The sequence below is a fragment of the Natrix helvetica genome, assembly GCF_964273705.1.
Source record: "Natrix helvetica genome assembly, chromosome: 1".
Lineage (NCBI taxonomy): Eukaryota > Metazoa > Chordata > Lepidosauria > Squamata > Natricidae > Natrix > Natrix helvetica.
In genome coordinates this window covers 305,598,227-305,618,070 of record NC_138548.1, presented here as the reverse complement: position 1 = coordinate 305,618,070, position 19,844 = coordinate 305,598,227, and the positions used below count along the sequence as shown (strand labels likewise).

General features: G+C 35.8%; 1 protein-coding gene across 1 annotated transcript in view; it reads left to right on the top strand.

Moving 5' to 3' along the window:
- NUP210 (nucleoporin 210) overlaps positions 1 to 19,844 on the top strand; it is a 93,532-nt gene that overhangs the window by 41,402 nt on the left and 32,286 nt on the right. The window contains exons 11-18 of the mRNA XM_081968698.1: positions 58 to 195; positions 7,674 to 7,829; positions 9,258 to 9,456; positions 10,510 to 10,655; positions 13,059 to 13,280; positions 16,214 to 16,387; positions 16,925 to 17,117; positions 17,350 to 17,456. Of these exons, the coding sequence (XP_081824824.1) occupies positions 58 to 195; positions 7,674 to 7,829; positions 9,258 to 9,456; positions 10,510 to 10,655; positions 13,059 to 13,280; positions 16,214 to 16,387; positions 16,925 to 17,117; positions 17,350 to 17,456 (1,335 nt within the window). The remainder of the gene's footprint in view (positions 1 to 57; positions 196 to 7,673; positions 7,830 to 9,257; positions 9,457 to 10,509; positions 10,656 to 13,058; positions 13,281 to 16,213; positions 16,388 to 16,924; positions 17,118 to 17,349; positions 17,457 to 19,844) is intronic.

The window sequence follows — 19,844 nt, the reverse complement described above, 5'->3', positions numbered from 1 at the left end:
TATGTTTTAAAGAACACTGAAGTAAAATGTTTATTTAATGTATATTCATTTTATTAGGATGGAGGTGTTCACTCATTTTCTGTCCCTGCACAAAATCAACAAGAAGTAGATATCTATGCTCCCATTGTTCTTCAACCAAGCATTTTGACCTTTCCGTGGCAAGCAAAAGCAGGAGCCTATCAATACAGAATCCTGGTAGGTGTTGAAGCCATCTAAAAGTAGAATACAGCAAGCTTAGCAATTGGATCCATTACTGTTCCAGTATATGATATTAACTTTGATAGCCGTAATCTTGTTTCTACCGGGAAATACAGTTTTGTTATTACTTGTTTGTTGTTTCCCACCTTTGTCCTTAAAAGCTTCATTTTACTTTACCTTACAATTTAGAAATCTTTTAAAACTTGTATATAGTTGCAAATGAGAAATTGTGATAGAAATTTCAAATATAAAAATGACAAAAAAGTAAGAACAAATGACAATTATAAAAAAGTACTTGCTTAAGTACTTATTGGTTCCCTAAAACTAAATATGTATTGTATCCCAAATATTGTTATAATATTGTGCTTTATTTATATATTCTTTCTTTCAGCCATGCCATATCTTTTGTACTTTTCATGTTTCTTCCATTTCAAGAATAATTTTTTTTCACAGACATGCTTTTCTTCAAGAAAGTTCTGTTATGCAAGGATTTGTTTTTCAAAGTTAGCTCAATTAAAGTTGTAAAGTCTTCGAATTGTTTAGAAAGATTCATCCTTTGGCTATGACTGAAATTATTTTCTTCAAAACAGATATCTATGTGAAACATGCTTTTTAAAAAGTGCCAAGCTGGTTGATACAGAAGTTGGTGATTCTTTTCTAGTTAGTCTATCTAATTAAAGATGTAAAAAATAATCTTGAATAAGACTATGCAGTTCTGGATAATTAATACCTGGGAATAAGCCCAGTAATTAAAGCCTCATTTATTTCTAAGTAAATTCTATAAGATTGCATTGCACTGAATTCTTGAAAGCTTCAATGAAAATCAGTTGAACGTTTGCACTTCAGAGTTACGTATAAAGTTCATTAATAGGAATATAGCCATTTTCACATCAACCAGTTCTTCTAATTGGTCATGGCTTGTAGCTGTTATTAGTTGTAGTTGTAAAAAAGATATTTTTTATATTGGTGATGTTTACAAAAAAAATTAAAATAAGGTGGTTGATTCCACCTTAAAATGTACATAATACTGTAGAAATGCATACAGGAAGGACATGAAGAATGAATAGGGTGATTTCCTTAGGAGGAAAAACTAAACTATGTTTTTCTGCAATTTGGATGGAAGATTATTTATGATTTTCAGACAGCTTGTGCTGTTTTAGATCTTTAATTGTTTGTTCGATTGATTGATAATGTGCCATCAAGTCAGCTCAACCTTTAGTAATCACATAGATGTTCTCCATAATAATCTGTCCTGAATCTAGCCCTCCAGATGTTCCAGCTGTGAATCCATTGTAAATGAGCCAAACTTTGTCATCCTCTTTTCTTTCCTTCCATCTTCCCCAACATTACTGCCATCTCCAGAGAGTTAAATTTTCCACATAATATGTCCTTTGTGCCTTAAGTGAGGACTCTGGATTCACGTAGAGAGTACAGAAGATGACCTTAATGGAAATAAGAGAGTTCATGTCATTTTTCACTCTAGAGGTTTACAATGTTCATACTTCACACCTTAATTCTTTCATTGCAGCTTCAGATTTTTTTTCCTGTATGGCAACATCAGCAACTAGATAAAAAGATTTTAATCCAACATAAACACTATTAGTATTCCAAAATATCCTCAGCTTCTCCTCAGTAGCATGTTGAGTGCCATCTGATCTGAGAGGAGTATGATCCAGCATAATACTGTCAATCATTTAATATCTTCTATCCATGTGGTTGTCTTGATAAAAAGACAGCAGTGGTTTATCAATGTCTTTTTCCACACAGTATGAAATGATGCCTCTGCCACTCTCACTAAAGTGATCAACTGCACCTGGCATTTTCCTATATCACAGCTTCATAATGTAGGTACCTGCTTGGTTTAGCTATATTCACATCTGAGGGAAATATATGATGAAAATATATACTTTGGACATAACTTCCAGCATTCTTCAATCATCCCTTCCAGGAACAGCTCTCCACCATCATGAGGCAGCACAGCAGGGTATTGTTTACTGTACTTGCATTGTTGTAATGTAAATCAGATAAGCACAAATGCATTGTAGCCATCTAGAATAACAGGAAAAAAACTCTGCCTATACAATATATTCCAACAATGGATATCAATACAACTTTACCAAAAAGTGCCCGACTGCTAAAACCACTACAGCACAACCAACTCAACTATGACAAAGAGAATACAAGCATACATCAGAATCAGTTCAGAAACAACTAACCAACCAACCCGCTACAACAACCATTGTATCACCATAGTACACAAACCAATTAAATCCCTGCAAAACATTCTGAGTAAGTTTAAAGACTCAGCAACTCCAAAAGAATAATACATGAGTTATCTACAAAATAGAGTGTAAGTCATGTAAGAGCTATTATGGAGGAAAGGAAGGCAGAAGACTAGCAGAGCACATCCATGAGCACCAACTAGCAGTCAGAAGACATGATGAAAATGCTTTCATTTCATTACACATGGATGAATGTAATCATATTGGGAACCATGATAAACTCATACATTCAACTGGGAAACAGCATCCTAGACCAAACAAAATCTAAAAACAGTAAGAAATTTGAGAACAAGCCAGATGTTGCGACGACACAATGCATGGTCTCGATAGTCCGAGACCGCCGTTGATTCTTTTACCAGCTGCATGGTCCATATGGACCTAAACCATCCCGGAGAGACGGTGACAGGGAGACAAATCCTTGCTGGTCACAGGGACACCACAAAGTCCCTGATCGACCCAAGGGAAGTTCTCCAAGCTGGCAGTAAACAGACAGCTCCCAGGCTGACAAAGTCGGAGACAGCTCCAGAAAGAAGGCGGTGAAAGTGAGTACAGCTGGTGAGATTTTTTCTTTGAGAGTGATTGCCGAAAGAATTTTTTTTTAAAAGATAAATTAGTCCTTTAAGCAAAAGAATAAAGCAGCGAAATTTATCTTTATTGGACTGCCTTAGAAAGTTTTTTTTCCTTTTCTATGTAACAGCGCTTTGTGGATTGAAGTGATTGGAACGCTTCCCATTTCCCCTCTTAAGTGAATAAATTGATTTTTTTTCTTCTATTCTGTGCTACCTTTATTTTTTGGTTGATCTAAAACTTTTTTTTTACTTCAATAATCCTTCCTCTTACTGTTTATTAAATTTTATTAAAGACACTTAGAGATTTTTGCTTTCCTTAAGTTTGATAAGAAAAAGAGAAAGTTGAATCTGCCATTCGGAAGCCAGAACTTGTTTTTTTTTTCTTTTTTTGAAACAAAGTATCCTTTGCTCTATTTTCTCTGATTCTGTTGACGTTGTAACTAGAGGGTTTGCAGCTTGTCTGTAGAGACTGATAACGACTCAAGGACATGGACTGTTATCTTGCAGGTGTCTTTGTGGAATATTTTGAACAAGGGAAGGGAAAGAAAAGAAAAGATAGAACCCTTTTTTTTGAAAAAATTAAAAGGATCTTATGTTTAAGCAAATTCAAAACAAAAATATTTTTATACATAAAAGAGACATTGAAGGCGAGAGTGACAATGGATTTTAAACTTTTTCTTCTCTTCTGGGAAATATGTTTTTATATACAGATGAAGGAACCCTAAGTTACCAGGATTTTTTGGATGGAATTCTAAAGATATTGGAAGGATTTGAAAGATTTGATAAGAAGTTGGATAGATTATTGTCTGGCTCAATAAAAGATGAAGGGACTGGAGCCTCAAAAATTAAAGAAGAAAGTGAAGATATAGAAGATAAAGACAAGATAACAGATGAACCTAATAGTGGAGCACCTATGAGTGAAAGTGGAAAGGAAGGAACATGGAAAAGTGAATCTGATTATTTTTATATACTTGATGATCTGGAGCTCTACCCCTCCTGTCAAGATATGGATTTGATGATGGAATTAAGAAGAGAAACAGCCTTAGAAAGACATCTGATAATTAAAGACATGTTAATTTTAATACCAGTTCAAAGGCAACAAGACTATAAGAGAGATCCTTCAAGCAAAAAAGTGCGGAGAGAAGTTTTTAAAAACTTTATAAAGAGGTTCATAAGAGAATTGATGCAACAACTGCTAAAGAGATAAGATGGTTTTGTTACTGGAAAGACACAGGTTGATAATGAAGGTTGATAACTCAAAATTTAGTTAACCTTTGGTAAGTAATAAGTAGGATTTTCTAGACACCTTTAGAATGTTTTCTTTAAAATGTTTATTCATTAATTAATAACTCATTATAATAATAATAATGGAATAATAATCTCAATTAGTAAAAATAATTTGGAGATAAACTGTAAAGTGGGACCTGGGGAAAAGATTTATCAATTTCACTAATTTTTGTTTAGATTTTGATGTAAAGATGTAATTTCTCTTATAAACTTTACTAACAAACTTTTGTTTAGATTTTATTATAAAGATGTAATTTTTCTTGGGTCGGAGGGGAGGAGATGGCAAAATAAATGGCAAAAAAATTCTTTTTTTTCTTTAGATAACTATAATAATAATAAGGAAATGTTAATGGATAATGTTTAATGATTGTTACATGGCATTGGTAAAAGCAATCAGATATAAGCCTTAAATCATGAGTTGGGGAAAAAAGGGAATATGTTATAAAAGGGTAATTATTGGAGGTTTATAGGAACAGCTAATGAATGCCAGTAGGTGGTTGTGTCTTTAAATACAAATGATTCTAGGTAAAAGCATGTTTAAATAATTATAGCTAAATGAGAATGATGGTACATTGATTGCAAAATACATAAACATTTTTTTATTTTAAAATGTAAATTAAAAATATGAAGGATGTATAGTAACACATGAAATTTATTGGTAACCGATCGACATGCTTTCTACAAGATGTAATGAAGAATGTTTTTTTGTGTGTTTTTGTTTAATTAAAACAATAATTAAAAAAAAACAGTAAGAAATTTCTGGAAGCTTGACACTCAAACAAATCTGCCATCAATAGTCACATAGAGATAAACTACATTTGCATACTATTGAAAAGAGATATTTTAAAAAAATTAAGGAGGTAACAAAGCACATCTTCAATAGCCAACATCCAGATAAACAGGGATTAATATCTGACAAACAATCAAATAGAAAACAGTACCCTAATTAAGGAATCACTAAGGAGATAAACAATCAAGCCGAAAATATCTTAAGCAATTACCAAACAGAAAACAACAGAGGCCCTTTGGTAGGGCAAATTGTTGCATATAAACAGAGCAAATTCCCCACTCATTAGCACTGATAATGTTATCTGGTCAGTTAATGAAATGTCTGCAAGCAAACAACCAAGAGTACCAAGAATTCCATAGTAAATCTTTTTTTATTACCCTGGTGACTTATTGTAATGGGACTGGCAATTAGACAAATTCAAAAGGAGTCTTTTAAATAATGTCTATTAAGAAGTGTACTTTAAGCATCTTAGTATCTATGAGAAACCTTGCTTTTGGGAACAGAGTACTGGACTAGGTGCTGGACCTAATTTATTCTAAAATAATTTTAAAGATCATATTTTATTCCTGTTTCAGCTACTAGTGCTAGAAACAGGATCAGTCATTATGACGAAAAAGTTACCTGTAGAAAGATCTGATTAATGCAGTTTTCTGGCAAATAATGAAATTTTGATCATCATTATTATTTTAGATGTAGCATGTTACATTGATTAAGAAGAGAAAGGATAAAGTTTATATTTAAAACAGAACCTCCACACTTGGCTTTTTACTGTGCTTTATTTTATGTAACTTAATGTCGCTGAGAATAATTCCATGACAAATTAGTCTTCATGTGCAGCCCTTCCACACACATATGGCCCTCCATATGGAAGAAATAGGTGGAGCATTAGAAAGGAATGGTAGGAAGGATGTTGGAGGCGGAGTCATGCTAACAAAAGATATGGAGATATTTTATTATTATCCATTATCATTATTGATGCAGATTGTATATTCATATTGGCAATGTGATACCTAGGTTGATTCTACTAGATGCTTTTCAGACTAGATTTTTATGCTACTACAGAATTTAAACAGATGGTAAAGATCTCTGATAGCTGCAGCAGAAAGAGCTATCCTGCTGCTTAATTTGCCAGCAAATCCATCTTTCTGTATTCATAGGCTATAACATGGAACAAATAAATTGCATTTTCTTTTTCAGCCTAGAAAAACTGAAAAGAAGTAAATTTTCTTTTATTGAAAGCCTTTGAAAACTTGATACAGGACCTTAGGAAATACTGAGGATACTATTGTGTAGAACTATTAAAGTCTCTCTTGAAATCCTAATAAATGCAGTTACTCTTTATTGTTATCAGTGACTAACTTCTGATTAATTTCAATAGCCATGCATATATGTAGCTTAGTCTTTACTTAGGGATAAAATAAAGATACTAGGTTAGGAAGGAAATCAAGTTTCTTCTTTTTCTCTGTGATGTGTTCCCCTTTGGCATTTATACTTCCAAATGATTTCTGTCATTAGGAAACACTTTCAGCAGCAGACACGTTAGTTGCAGTGAGACAAAATAATTCAGTTGGCTGCCTCCAGGTTTCGATGTAAGGAAACTAATCAGCTTTTAAAATTGTGACATTCCTATCACCTCTTTTACGTGCTGGCCTGGGAAGCAATATGTGGACTACAGATATTGTTAATTACTGAAGTCTCTCAGATTATCCAACATATTTGGAGGCAATGTGATACCTAGGCTGATTCTACTATAGATTTTAGATGTATCAACAAACACAACCTCTGATAAAAAGAAAAATAGCATTATACTGCAGTAATGTGTGTTGTTTTGATACATGCTCAGAAAGAAATGAGCCTTTGTATAGCAATAGCACTTAGACTTATATATCACTTCATAGTGCTTTACTGTCCTCTCTAAGCAGTTTACAGAGTCAGCGTATTGCTCCCAACAATTACCAAGGATGGAAGGCTGAATCAACCTTGAACCCATTAAGGCTGAACTCCTGGCAATGGGCAGAATTAGCCTGCAATACTGCATTCTAACCCCAAAGTATTCTCTTTAATTTGAGTTAAATAATTAACAAATATATTTTAAAAATGATTAATCAAGCTAATTGTCAACTCTGAAGCAAACCTGGCTGGGGCCATTTCAGAGGCTTCAGAGTTGCCACAATGCGAAGAAGGGATAAGGAAGGGGAACATAGTTAAATGGGAGTTTTGTAGCCAAAACAAAATAGTTTCCTGTGGGAACCAAGGACAGTCCAACAGGTGGCTGTAGAGAGGAGGAGTCCAGTAACCATGCAACCAGTCAGCATCTTCATGGACAATGTGACTGATCATTTGGAGAAACAGGGAACTTTCAGTTTTTAATCATGTGAAAACCATGGGAACTTTCAGAGTTGGTTTTCACCAGTTTGTACCAATATGATATCTCCAATAAAATTGTTCTTTGAGTAATATACCTGCCTCATAGTTCTTCTTTCTGTGGAGTTATTACTTGGAACCATGACACCAATGTTTTAATTTGCTCTTCTTTTATGAACCTAGGCTTATGGTGGGAGTGGAAATTTTACTTGGACCACATCTCAGCAAAATGTTGCTTCAATTACAATTAAAGGAGTAATGACAACTGGGAATGAAATTGGTATCAGTGTCATTCACGCCAGAGATGTTCAGAATCCTTTACACCATGGGGAAATGAAGGTAAAGAATACTAAGTTTGTAAGAGGTACCTTCTGAACTGCAGAGAAGGCTTATGATACTTCTTGTAGCACCAAGAAGTAGGGAAGTTCCTAACTGATGAATCTTGTCCTTGGCAGTTTAATTTCCTAGATGAACTATTTACGTAGGGTAAAGGACATCAGTCTAATCTGAATATTTTAAAACTACAGGTAAATGTAAGTATTTCAGAAGACTTCATACAAAATGTCATACTGTTGAGAACAAGGATAGAATTAAAAAAAAACTGAGCATAGGATGTGAAATATTATGTCCAAGAATTCAAATCCAAGCCCAAGCCTATAAAAGGCCTTACCTGAAATCTTATTTGGAGAGAAGAATGACCCACCAAATTATCTACTCTTCTCTCAAATAATGTACCTTATAAACGTCTGCTCAGATTCAGAAATTGCAGGTGAATGTAATGGCTGATCAATAATGCCATGCTTTCTGCACAACCCCTGGTCAACTTCACATGTCCCTTATGAGTACTGAAATGCTATATTCAATCCTCTCCTTCTAAATTTCAAATAAATGAGTGTTGCTTCCAAAACGTTCAGCAAATGTGACTTCTTTCCAGAAGGTTCAGAAATGATGTGTTTAATTAAAAGTCTACTTTCAGACTCAGGATTCAGAGCACATAGCAATAGAGTGCACTTTACCCCACTTGAATTTGTAAGGAACAAATATTAAATTAAACTAACATCTTCAGTTTAAGATTTTAAATTGCTCACACTTTGCATTTTCTGCTTGAACAAAGCATCTGCCCGCTGACCTTGATTATCAGATTATGCAAGTAGTGTATAAGTTCCACAAGGATTACAATTTTAACACCATACCATATGGTCTACAATTTAACCTGAAGCAGTAAGCAGATGGCTTCGAAAATTAGACATGCCAAATGAAAATCTTTGATCCTGTAGTTGTTATGAAATGTTACCATCCATCTGTGATGTTTTCTTTATCAATAATAAAGAAATAAATGCAAACCAAGTGTTGGTTTACCCCTGTATTTGAGGTAACAGTTTTATACAGATGCCACAGAAAATACGCTATTTATTGCATTTTACAATATGTTGTAAGTTGCCACTCATAAACCAATCTTGCTGTATAATTATTTTACAAGCCAGGGCTTTCTGAACTGTTTGGTTTGAAGCAAAATAATGAAGATGGGCACCATCCAGATATTGTCTAATACAGATATTAGACACAAAGTGATGTAGTACAATTGACAGCGTGAAATAGGCTACTTCCAAATCAATAAATCAATCTATGAGCGTATGCCATCAATGTTTAAACAATTAAAATGAAATTTATTTAAATTATATTAGGTTTTGTTTGTTTGTTTCTAAATTCTAGTTCAAGATTTGCATCTCAGTCTTTATCTCATGTCTTCTTTTTTTTGTCTCATAGGTCTATGTGATAGAACCCAGTGATATGAAGTTCACACCTTGTCCAGTTGAAGCACGTGTGGGTGAGATCCTGGACCTGCCTCTGAAGATTATTGGTGTAATGGACAAGGAAACCAATGAGGTGGTCACTCTAAGTGATTGCTCACAATTTGATTTAGTTGTCAACATTGAAAATCAGGATGTGTTCAATCCATTTCAGGGTAACTTAAAATAAATTTTGTTTTTTAAATAAATTGACAAATTCCCTTCCTGATATAGTAATAGTTTCTTTTATTGATAGAAAATGCTTTTAAATGTTTAATATTATAGTTTACACATTTATCTCATAATTAAGCATGCATCAGTGAGGTGGATAAAATTTGTCTAAGATGCAAAACAAAAATGATTCTATGTTATAGTAATTCATAAAATATATCTCGTAGGTTTAAATAACTTATCCACTTAGGACTGGGGTTGAACATTTTCCTACAAGTCTTGTTTCTGACCCTTTGTCACCTAATATTTAATATAGTTTAATATTTCTGAAAACTTTAGGCAAATGTTACTTTTTCAAATAAAACTAGAAGTCATATCAGGCCAGGAATAACTTTTTGTTTTCTCTATCCCAATATATGGGGGAGCGGGGGCTGAAATAAGGACTCTGCATATTTATTTTATCATCAGGGATTTTTTTAGAGACAAGTAAAATAATCTTTGTTTAGAGGCAGAGTTCTAAGAGTGCCTGTGCACTTGAAGAAGGAAACTTTATCTTCTTATTATTCATCCTGCAAGCCTCTCTCTCTTTCCAAAACCTGCTCCAGGAATGTCACTGCCATCCAGAGCAGATTTTATTGGCACAGAGGGCAGCACAATATAAGGGATCTCTTTCTGTTCAAGATACCTTTCAAAAAACCTATTTAGAAGCTTCCAAGAAAAATCAATGACATCATTTTCACAAATGTTTCAGACAATACGGAGTGTTCATATGCACCTTGCTGTTGATTTGTCATTGGAATGTTCTCCTTTACCTCTTATTTCATCAGTTTGTAAGCATGATGATTACATCATGTTAACCAGACAAATTGAACCCAGTATCATTTTTGACAGAAGTTCTACTTTATTCTCAATAACTGGCTATTTTGCCTTTTGTTTATTTGTTTTATTAGTACATTGATTTGTAATAGTATGTTTATCTGCATGGCAAGTTTTAAAACTAAACATTTAAAAGTGTAGTGTAAATGTTAATTTTTGTGCACTTTTTTTTTTTAAAACAGGGAGACTTCAGCCAACTCCTGAATACTGCAGTGGGATCAGAGTTAAAGCTGAAACCCAAGGGTATTCCTCACTAGTTGTTAGCTATACCCATGACCATATTCACCTCAGTGCCAGTATTATCATAGCAGCCTATCTGCCAATAAAAGTAAGCCTTAGTTTAATACAGCTTTCTTTCGCATTCTAATAAATTCTTTCTTCAATATATGTTGATTCTATAATATGAACTAATTTAAGATAATGTGAACTAAACAAATGTAGTGGCCGATCTTTAACTTGGAATTAAATGAACCTGAAACATCAGATTATGGAAGTTTCTATTTCAGTAGTGTCAAAGTCAAGGCCCACAGGCCAGATCCAGCCCACGGGGTGCTTAAATCTGGAACACAGGGCCACCCTGGAAACAGTGAAGGACTAGCCCTTGGTATCTTTGCCAGCAAAAACAGAGCTTGGGAGAACCGCACATGGCCTCCCCAAGCTCTGTTTTTGCTGCCAGAGGGATGCAGGAGGCTATCACGGCTAAAAACGGAGACCAGGTGGGCTGTGTGTGGCAGAGGGCTGAAGGAGGCCATCATGGCCAAAAATGGAGACCAGGCAGGCCTTGTGTGGCCCCTCAGGTTCCATTTTTCCTGGCAGAAGGCTACAGGAGTCTGTTGTGGCTGAAAACGGAACCTCAATGAGTGACATTGAGCTGGCCATGTCCACCCTGGCCACACCCACCCCAGTCCCCTGAGGTCATCACAACCAGGACACTGACTGGTTTCTACTGTGTATAACTATATCAAAATGTTAATGCTATTTAAAAACAATTATAACAGCTCTCTAATGATTGGAACTTAATAAAACCAAAGGCAAATTCACACCAGGTCCTGCAGTTTAAGCTACTCCACTTGAAACAGCTGTCTGCTTTTATGGCTATTTGTTCCCTTATTTTATGAAGCTCTGCATCATCAAATGCTGCTATTTATATATGTCTGGAATATTGTTTGCAAGAAACACTAGAAAGATTACGTTTATTGAAAGTAGCTAAAAAAATTCCCCTGAGTATAACTACCATTAATTTGAGCACAGAACATTCAAAGAAAATTAATTAAAAATAATATTATATATAGAAAGGTGGAACAAGATAACAAAACGAGCTGGAATTTCCCCTCATGTGATTCTTTTCTGCATTCAGGTTGCTAAATCTATTAATTATTTTTTTGGGGGGTATTCCTTGCCCGAATTACAAGTGTTGTACAGTAGAATGCTAAAGAAAACAATTGAGCATGCCCCCAAAGTATCTGATTATTAGTGTTGGTGATCAGGAAAACATTGGAAACAACCAAACCCCTTCTAGATTACTCAATATGAAAATATTTCAGAGGGTAGTTTGTGGTTTGGTTTTTTTTTTTTTTGTGCTGACATCAAAATACCTCTCTGAAGCAAAGTGGAGCATCTGCTTCTAATCCTTCAAGTGGAGTAGCTGCATTACTAATAAATAAAGCATCATGATCTCTCAGCAGCTTTGCATGGCATCTTTCTGCATCGGCTCTAGCAGTTGGGGTTAACCAGCACTGTACTATGCTGGTTGCCTTCCTTCGTCCAGGGCCAGCCCATTTCCTGTTGATAGGAGGAAGAGATTTCCAGCCAACAGTCCATGCTATGTAGCATGCTGCACAGCTTAGTATGATCTCTTTTCTTGTTTAACATCTACATGAAGCCACTAGGTGGAATCATACACCAGTTCAAGGTCGGTCTCATCAATATGCAGATGATACTCAGTTATGAATCTCCACCCCAGGCTATTTGACTGGTATTTTGGAGGTCTTGGTGTCTGAAGGCTACATGGGCCTGGCTGGGGAACAATATGCTTCAACTCAAATTTAGTAAAATTGAGTGGCTCTGGATTTTGGACCTTCCATTTCTTGCTCTAGATGGGAATTGCACTGCCTCAGAAAGATCATGTGTACAATTTTGGGGTCCTGCTGACTTCATGATGTAATAGATACAGTCTATTGTATTGTGATATGTATAAAGGTAAAGGTTCCTGTCACACATATGTGCTAGTCGTCCTGACTGTAGGTGGCAGTGCTCATCTCGGTTTCAAAGCCAAAGAGACAGCACTGTCCGAAGAGATCTCTATGGTCATGTGACTGGCATGACTAAACGCCGAAGGCAGACAGAACGCTGTTACCTTCCCACCAAAGATGGTTCCTATTTTTCTACTTGCATTTTTACATGCTTTTGAACTGCTAGGTTGGCAGAAGCTGGGACAAGTAACAGGAGTTTACTCCGTTACCCAGCACTAGAGATTCGAACTGCCGAACTGCAAACCTTTCTGATCGACAAGCTCAGCGTCTTAGCCACTGAGCCACCGCACACATTAATTTCTTTCCATATATGATGAGATCATGACATTTGCCATCTTTTTGACATCACTGCATTTTTTAATGGATACTGTACAGTATCTAATAGGAGGAAACTCTATAGGTTAATTAACAAGATTAATAATTTCTGACAAAATTACTGATAATATTATGATCTGAAGTGTTATCACTTTCTCTCCTAGATTATTGATCCTATTTCTGCTGCTTTAGTAACTTTGGGTTCTTCTAAAGATATCCTCTTTGAAGGTGGACCCAAACCATGGATTCAAGAACCAACTAAGTTCTTCAGAGATACCAATATGGAACATCCAGAGAATGTTGGCTTACATTTATTAGGACCACCTACATCTAGGAATTCTTTCCAGCATTGGGCTAGAGCAACTTGTAAAGCCCTCGGGGATCATGTGAGTGAGACAAATTTTGATTTTAAAGTTTGCTGGATTTTTAGGTGAGAGGAATTGAGATGGCTTATTTTAACAGTCAATATAAGAAATAAGACTTTCAATAGTTACCTTGCATGTGGTAATCGTAACTATTATGACATTTGAATGCACGAATCATTTGTTGATCCTTATGCATACTGATGCTACTTAACTCATAAGAATTCTTTTTTGTCTTTACCTTTACCAGCATTATGATTTATCATAAGAACTGGATCTTCATATGTCTAAAATATGGGAGTCTGGTCATTTGAGGCTTTAGTAAAAAATGTGAATTGATTTGTTCAAAGATTAGATTGTTTTCTTCACATAATATTCCATAATATCTGAATGTCCATAATATTCTGAAGAGTCTTTTCCAAGACCAAAGTTTAAAAGCATTAATATATTTCTACCCTATCTATTGGAATTTTTCTATCAGCATAGTGCATGTTCTTGATATTTGTTCTTCCAATTTTAAAACCATGCTTATCTTTTTAAATTCACAGGCTCTCAATATACATATTTGGCATGCAGACTGAATAAACAAGAAAAGAATTTGCAGCCTTATCTCACTCCATTACTAACCTTGAGCTAGTCTGTTTTGCCATATTCTACCCTGAACTGTGTTCTGGGTATACAAAGCATACAATGAATACAATGAGAAATTCCAGGATCCAGTTTTCCTTCTCACATTCTATCTCCTGACACAGTTTATACAGTCACGGATCTTTCTGCAATTACTGAAGCACAAATTAGCTTTTTTTGCTTAATTGATTTTTTTTCAATTATCCAGTATGTCAGCATCAGCATTTTTTAAACCAGGTTGAACATCTGGCATTTCTCTTTCCATGTAGGATTAAAAGGGTTTTTAGATGAGCCTAAATATTACTTTGCTAGTGTGTGATATCAAGGATATTGTTAATGACCAGAGTGATCATCTAACCATCTAATAATATAGGTACTTGTAAGTTCTTTGTCTTCTAAGTATCTTCTTCTAAGGTAGCAGTCCCCAAACTTTCCAGCTTTATAGTCCAGTCAAGTTGGGGGAGAGGGAATAGTTCTGGGCTGTGCAAGTGGTGGCTGTGCTTGCTTGTGCTTGCAGTTACATTTGCATAAGCAGCGGGTGCGCACCCATACCATTCACATAAATGGAACTTCACACACAAGTGCGAGTACCAGCTGCTTGTGTAAGTGGATCTGCACACGCGAGCGTGCACACCCACTGCTTGTGATGCCAGGGGTTGGGGATCCTGTTCTAAGCTACTTCAGATGTTGACATTTCTACTTTACAGAATATAATTATCTGTATATGTTTATATCCCTTCCATCTTTCTTTGATCTTCTTTGAATCAAATACTATTGGCTGGCATAGCAATTTGAAGGCTGAACTTCTTTGGGAGTTCACAGTTTTCTTTGAGGGGGGGGTTTCCTTGTTTGTCTCAATCTTCAATATTTTTACAAATGTCATTGTAATAGTGCTTCTTGTCTTATCTAACAGCTCTCTGAAATGCTTTGTTAAGTTTCTTCCTGAGATCTTTATCTTTCTTGGCTTGGCTTTTCTTTTCCTGGCAATTTTTACTGTCTGTCTGATATTTTATCTTTCATTAGGTTGGCTTTCCAATGTTAACATTTCTTGTCCCAGCTTTAGATTTTCTTTTCCTCCATGGCAACGTCAGTAGCTAGACAGCCAAAAGACCTAAATGTAGCCATAACATAAGACGTTTTAGCTCCAGAAGATTCTCAATTCTTTCTCAGTATCATTTTGAGTGCCATCAAACCTGCTGGATCATATAATCAACTTCTTAATCTTTCTGTCTATTAGATTTTCCTGGTAAAATACAGGAGAGCTTTATCATTGCATCTTCCTATGCATTATGAAAGGATGTGTTTGCCATTATCAGTAAAATGATCACTTCCTTCAGCATCTTCTTACATCATTTCTGCATAATATAAATATCTGCTTGGTTCAGTTGGGCAGCTGGATTGCTTTCACGCCTTGAGTGCTGGGAATACTCCCATGCTGTTACAGTTGGATTATAAAGCCACAATAACCCCAGATTGTAGATTCTGATCATTATCAATCATAATCTAACCTTATATTATTGTAAGAGTAATACATTTTTTAACCTGTCATTCATTCTTTCTTAGTGATCCATAACTATCACTTCCACCGTCTAAAGATAAAATCTAATAGAATAAGCTAATGATTATCTGAGCACATGGTCGTTAGCTTTAATAGAATCTGGAAACGTAGCATCAATAAGATTTTATTCCCGAAAAATTAAGCTTACTTATTAACAATTTAGTGGGCTAGTATGGTTCATTCAACAAATTGTGATGATAGAAGTCAAGTATTAGGCCTGAATACAACAATTAAAATAAATACTAAAGCAAATAGTTTTATAACATTCTCATTCTTCTGCATTAAACTTAAAGTATTGTTAATGCATTTTGTGCAACAGCACCATATGGAAAATTCTAACTCGAGTATTTATATATCTAAATTTACTTGGAATAAACAGTAAATATGAGAATATTCTGCCCATAAAGACATTCTATCATTAAAATACAGTAATAAGTTAGCATTTCTTGAAGCAGTCACTCGTAAGTGCATATGTCCCTTGTCTTCATAAAGATCAGCCATTTGTTTCAAAATCCTAAAAACGTAATTTTATTTTGCGGTGTTAAAGTTGGTAAAAGAGCAATAAAGTTGCACTCTGATAATGGACTAGAACTGCTTTTGAAAATAAATGTCAGAATGATATAACTTTATTTGTAAACATTTCAGGCTATTACTAAAACAAATACTCAACCTTAATGATCTGTCTGAAACAGTATTGCATAAAAAAGAAGTGTTTTGCCATGTACAAACTTTTTATTATTATTATTATTTATTTTCACCAATTTTTATGCAGGTAATTTCACTAACAATAGGCAACAAGCCCACTGTAACCAATCCTTTTCCAGCTGTTGAGTCAGCTGGTGTGACATTGATTTGTGCCACTCCTTCTCGATTTTCCTTGGCACTTGTATATGCAGATCCTGAAATGGATGTTTCCTGTCCCTTCCTTCATCAGGACAAACAAGGGGTAGGTATGAATTGGGGGAAGACAATGTGGTAACATTAAATACTTCTCTTGGTGCCCACCATTTTCCCTGATCTGCCTAATTCAATGCATTTTTATTGAGACGGGGCAAACGGAGAAGAAGCTGATACAATGCTAATTCCCACTTCTAGCATTTTTATGAAAATTGCTTACAGAAGAGCCTAGAATAAACCACATATTTTGGAAATAATGGTTTTGTCCAATGCTTTGGTTAGAAGGCTCCCAATTGCCCTGGAGAAGAAAAACTATGGTGGTAAAAAATATCCTGGGAGATTAAGGATCGAGAGAAGCAACTTCATGAACTTGCCTTCAGGAAAATGATTTGGTCATACACCACCATCCTTTCTACAGCTGCCTTTCTTATACCTACATTCCAAAGTCCTGCTGAAATATTTAGTTTGTTCAATATAGTAGAATATGGCCTGTTTTTAATCTTGTGCATTATCCTTTTGTGCTCAGATGCATGTGTTTTTTTAAAGATATTTTTTCATATTTATAAACAAAATAATTATCTTCTAGGTCCCTATTTCAATTTTCCGCAATCCAGTATTGGAGCTAGACGTTTATGATCATCAGGGAAATAAATTTGACAATTTTAGTTCTCTTACTATAACCTGGGAATCAACAGAGCATTTACTAGCTAGCATAGATGCCAGGATGCCCATGGAACTGTCTATGAAAGATCAAGGAAACAGTCAAAAGAAAATGCAAGGTAATTGTTCCCGCACGTTTTTTTAAATATTCAGACAGTTTCCTTGTGATGCTAGTACTAGTTATTCCATTACTACCAACCTTTGTCATATTTTTCTAAGGATATTAAAAAATGGGAGGGGAGGATGTGGGGCTGTGTAACTTTGAAGGCTACTTTATTGCTATGGTCCTGTGTTCTGATGGTTTATTCAGGAGTGCACACTGCTTTTCCAATTTTCTCTGCCCTTCTTTAGGTCTGCAAACTGTTTTAGTTCATCATAAACCAGGAGCAACAATAATATCAGCTAATGCAGTTGGCTATCAGCATATTCATTTGATTACTAATGAAGTAAAGAAACCGGTAATACCTTTTTACCTCAGATTACTGCCCCAATAAGATATATTTTCTATTTCCATTTCCTAATACAATATTAATATACTGTATTTTACCACCATTCTAAAGCATTATAATTTAGACCTATAGAAGTAAAACAAAATGCTAAAACTGATTTTCTAGCTTTGAAATCCATCCTCTTCTTCCTCCTCATTATTCTTTCTGGTAGCCTCTAAATCAGTGACGTGCGGTGAGGTTTATGTCTGGTGAAGCACTGACACAGTGCTGGGTTTCAAATATTTTTAGACTTGTGAACTTCAACTCCCAGAATTCCACAGCCAGGCATGCTCAGTTCCAATTTAAAGCGACAGCATTTGTTTTTCTCCTTTGCTCCTTCTTTCTTTTTCTTTTTCTTCTCCTTCCCCTCCTTCCTCCCTCTCTCCCTTCCTCCCCCTCTCTCAAACACACACACACACACACACACACACACACACACAGAAGTTGGATTGGACTATCTCTCCTACCCCTTCCCTCTCTCACTCACTCTCAAACAAACCCCCCCCACACACAAAAGTTGGATTGGATATCTTTTCCAGTGGCTTGAAAGCAGCTCCTCTGCCATCCCGCCCCCTTCCCCTGCTGCCTTTCCCAAACACCTCCACCATTGCAAATGCAGCTTGCTGTCTGGGTGGGAAATGCCTGGAACACAATAAAGCCCATCCACCACCTCCTGCTGGCAGGCTGGGGTGAGAGGAGAGGCAGAGAAGCCGGAGGGGAGCCGATCCGAGCCTTCCAAAAGAAAGAGGTTGGGGGGAAGTGTGTGTACTACAGCATGGCTCTTTGCCTGGCTTCCTGCCTCCTCCTGTGGTCTCCTCAGTGCTCGCTTGTGCTCTCCCTCCCCAAGTGTAGTTTGATTGCAGGCGGAGCCACGTTGCCTTTTCAAACTTGTAATCAGTGAAGCTGGGCTAGATTTTTATATAGTTTTATCCAGCTGTGTGTGTGAGAGAGAGAAATGAATGGGGGCCTGGGGAGGAAGTCACTACACTTGGGGAGGGAGAGCACCAGTGAGGTTAAGCAGAGTCATCCACGGTGAGGCAGCAACTAGCTCAGCTTTTTCCTTTTACTTTTTTTTTCATGATGAGAGTGGCGAGGCTGTGCCTCACTTGCCTCACTTGCCTCACCTGACTGCACGTCACTGCTCTAAATTGTTCTTTGCATATTTTGCTGTAAATGCAGGTTTAACCTGAAGAACCAGCTGTCAAAAAACCTGACTGTTTATAGTATTAGAGTTAACCATAAGCAGTATAATCCTTGACTTATGACCACAGTTGAGCCCAAAATTTATGAGTTTTGCCCCATTTTATGACAGTTGTTAAGTGAATCATTGCAGTTGTTAAGTTAGTAACCCAATTATTAAGTGAATTTGGCTTCCATATTGATTTTGCTTGTCAGAAGGTCGCAAAAGGTGATCAAGAGGACCCCAGGGCACTGCAACTATCATAAATATGAATCAGTTGCTAAGAGTCTAAATTTTGATCATGTGATGATGGGACTCCTCCAATGTACATGTGAAAAATGATCATAAGTCACTCTGGGTAACCAACCAGATTGGATCCTGCAGACTTAATATTTACATACTTTTAAAATTATATTTAGTGTATTTAAGTTTGAATACAAGGGATAAGAGGTATTGTAGAATTAAGGTAAGGTGTAACATTTGTTACTGAAGACTCAGTAATATTGTGCCTCTAAGCAGTAGCATATATTTTCCCTAAATGTATTGGCATGTCTAATTTTTCAAGAAAATATACTGAAAAGAACTCTATCCATATTCTTATTTTATTTTATTTATTTAGTTTATCACTCATGTAGAAGATAACAGGAATAAGAATAAACATGAATAAGAACATAGGAAATGGGTACAAATAAATGGGGACAGTAGGACAGGGACGTTAGGCATGCTGGTGCACTTATGCATGTCCCTAGTTGCATGCCCCAGGTTGGAACAAGGGCGGGGGGGGGGGGGACACTGAAAATACTAAGTTTGGAAAACAGTTACAGTAGATCCTCATTACTTAACATTTCAACAGGCCAAGTTCCTGCTTATTGTATTTTTTTTCTTTAAGAACAGTAGACAAAGATTTTCAATTTGTGAATTATAATTATAGGACTTCTATATGTCACAAATTAATGAAGAGGACTGTAGAGTAAACTTGAATTGATAACTCCAAATCCATTCTACATTCTAACTTCGTTGTTATACTATATCCAAACTTTCATAGCAAAAATTTGAAAAGAACCTTATAATAGTCAGGTGAATAGTTCATGTTGCTCGGTACTGTTGACAGTGAAAATGATTTTTCCAGGTCTTAAACTTGGAACACTTTGGAAGCAAAGCTTATCTTCTACTGTTGA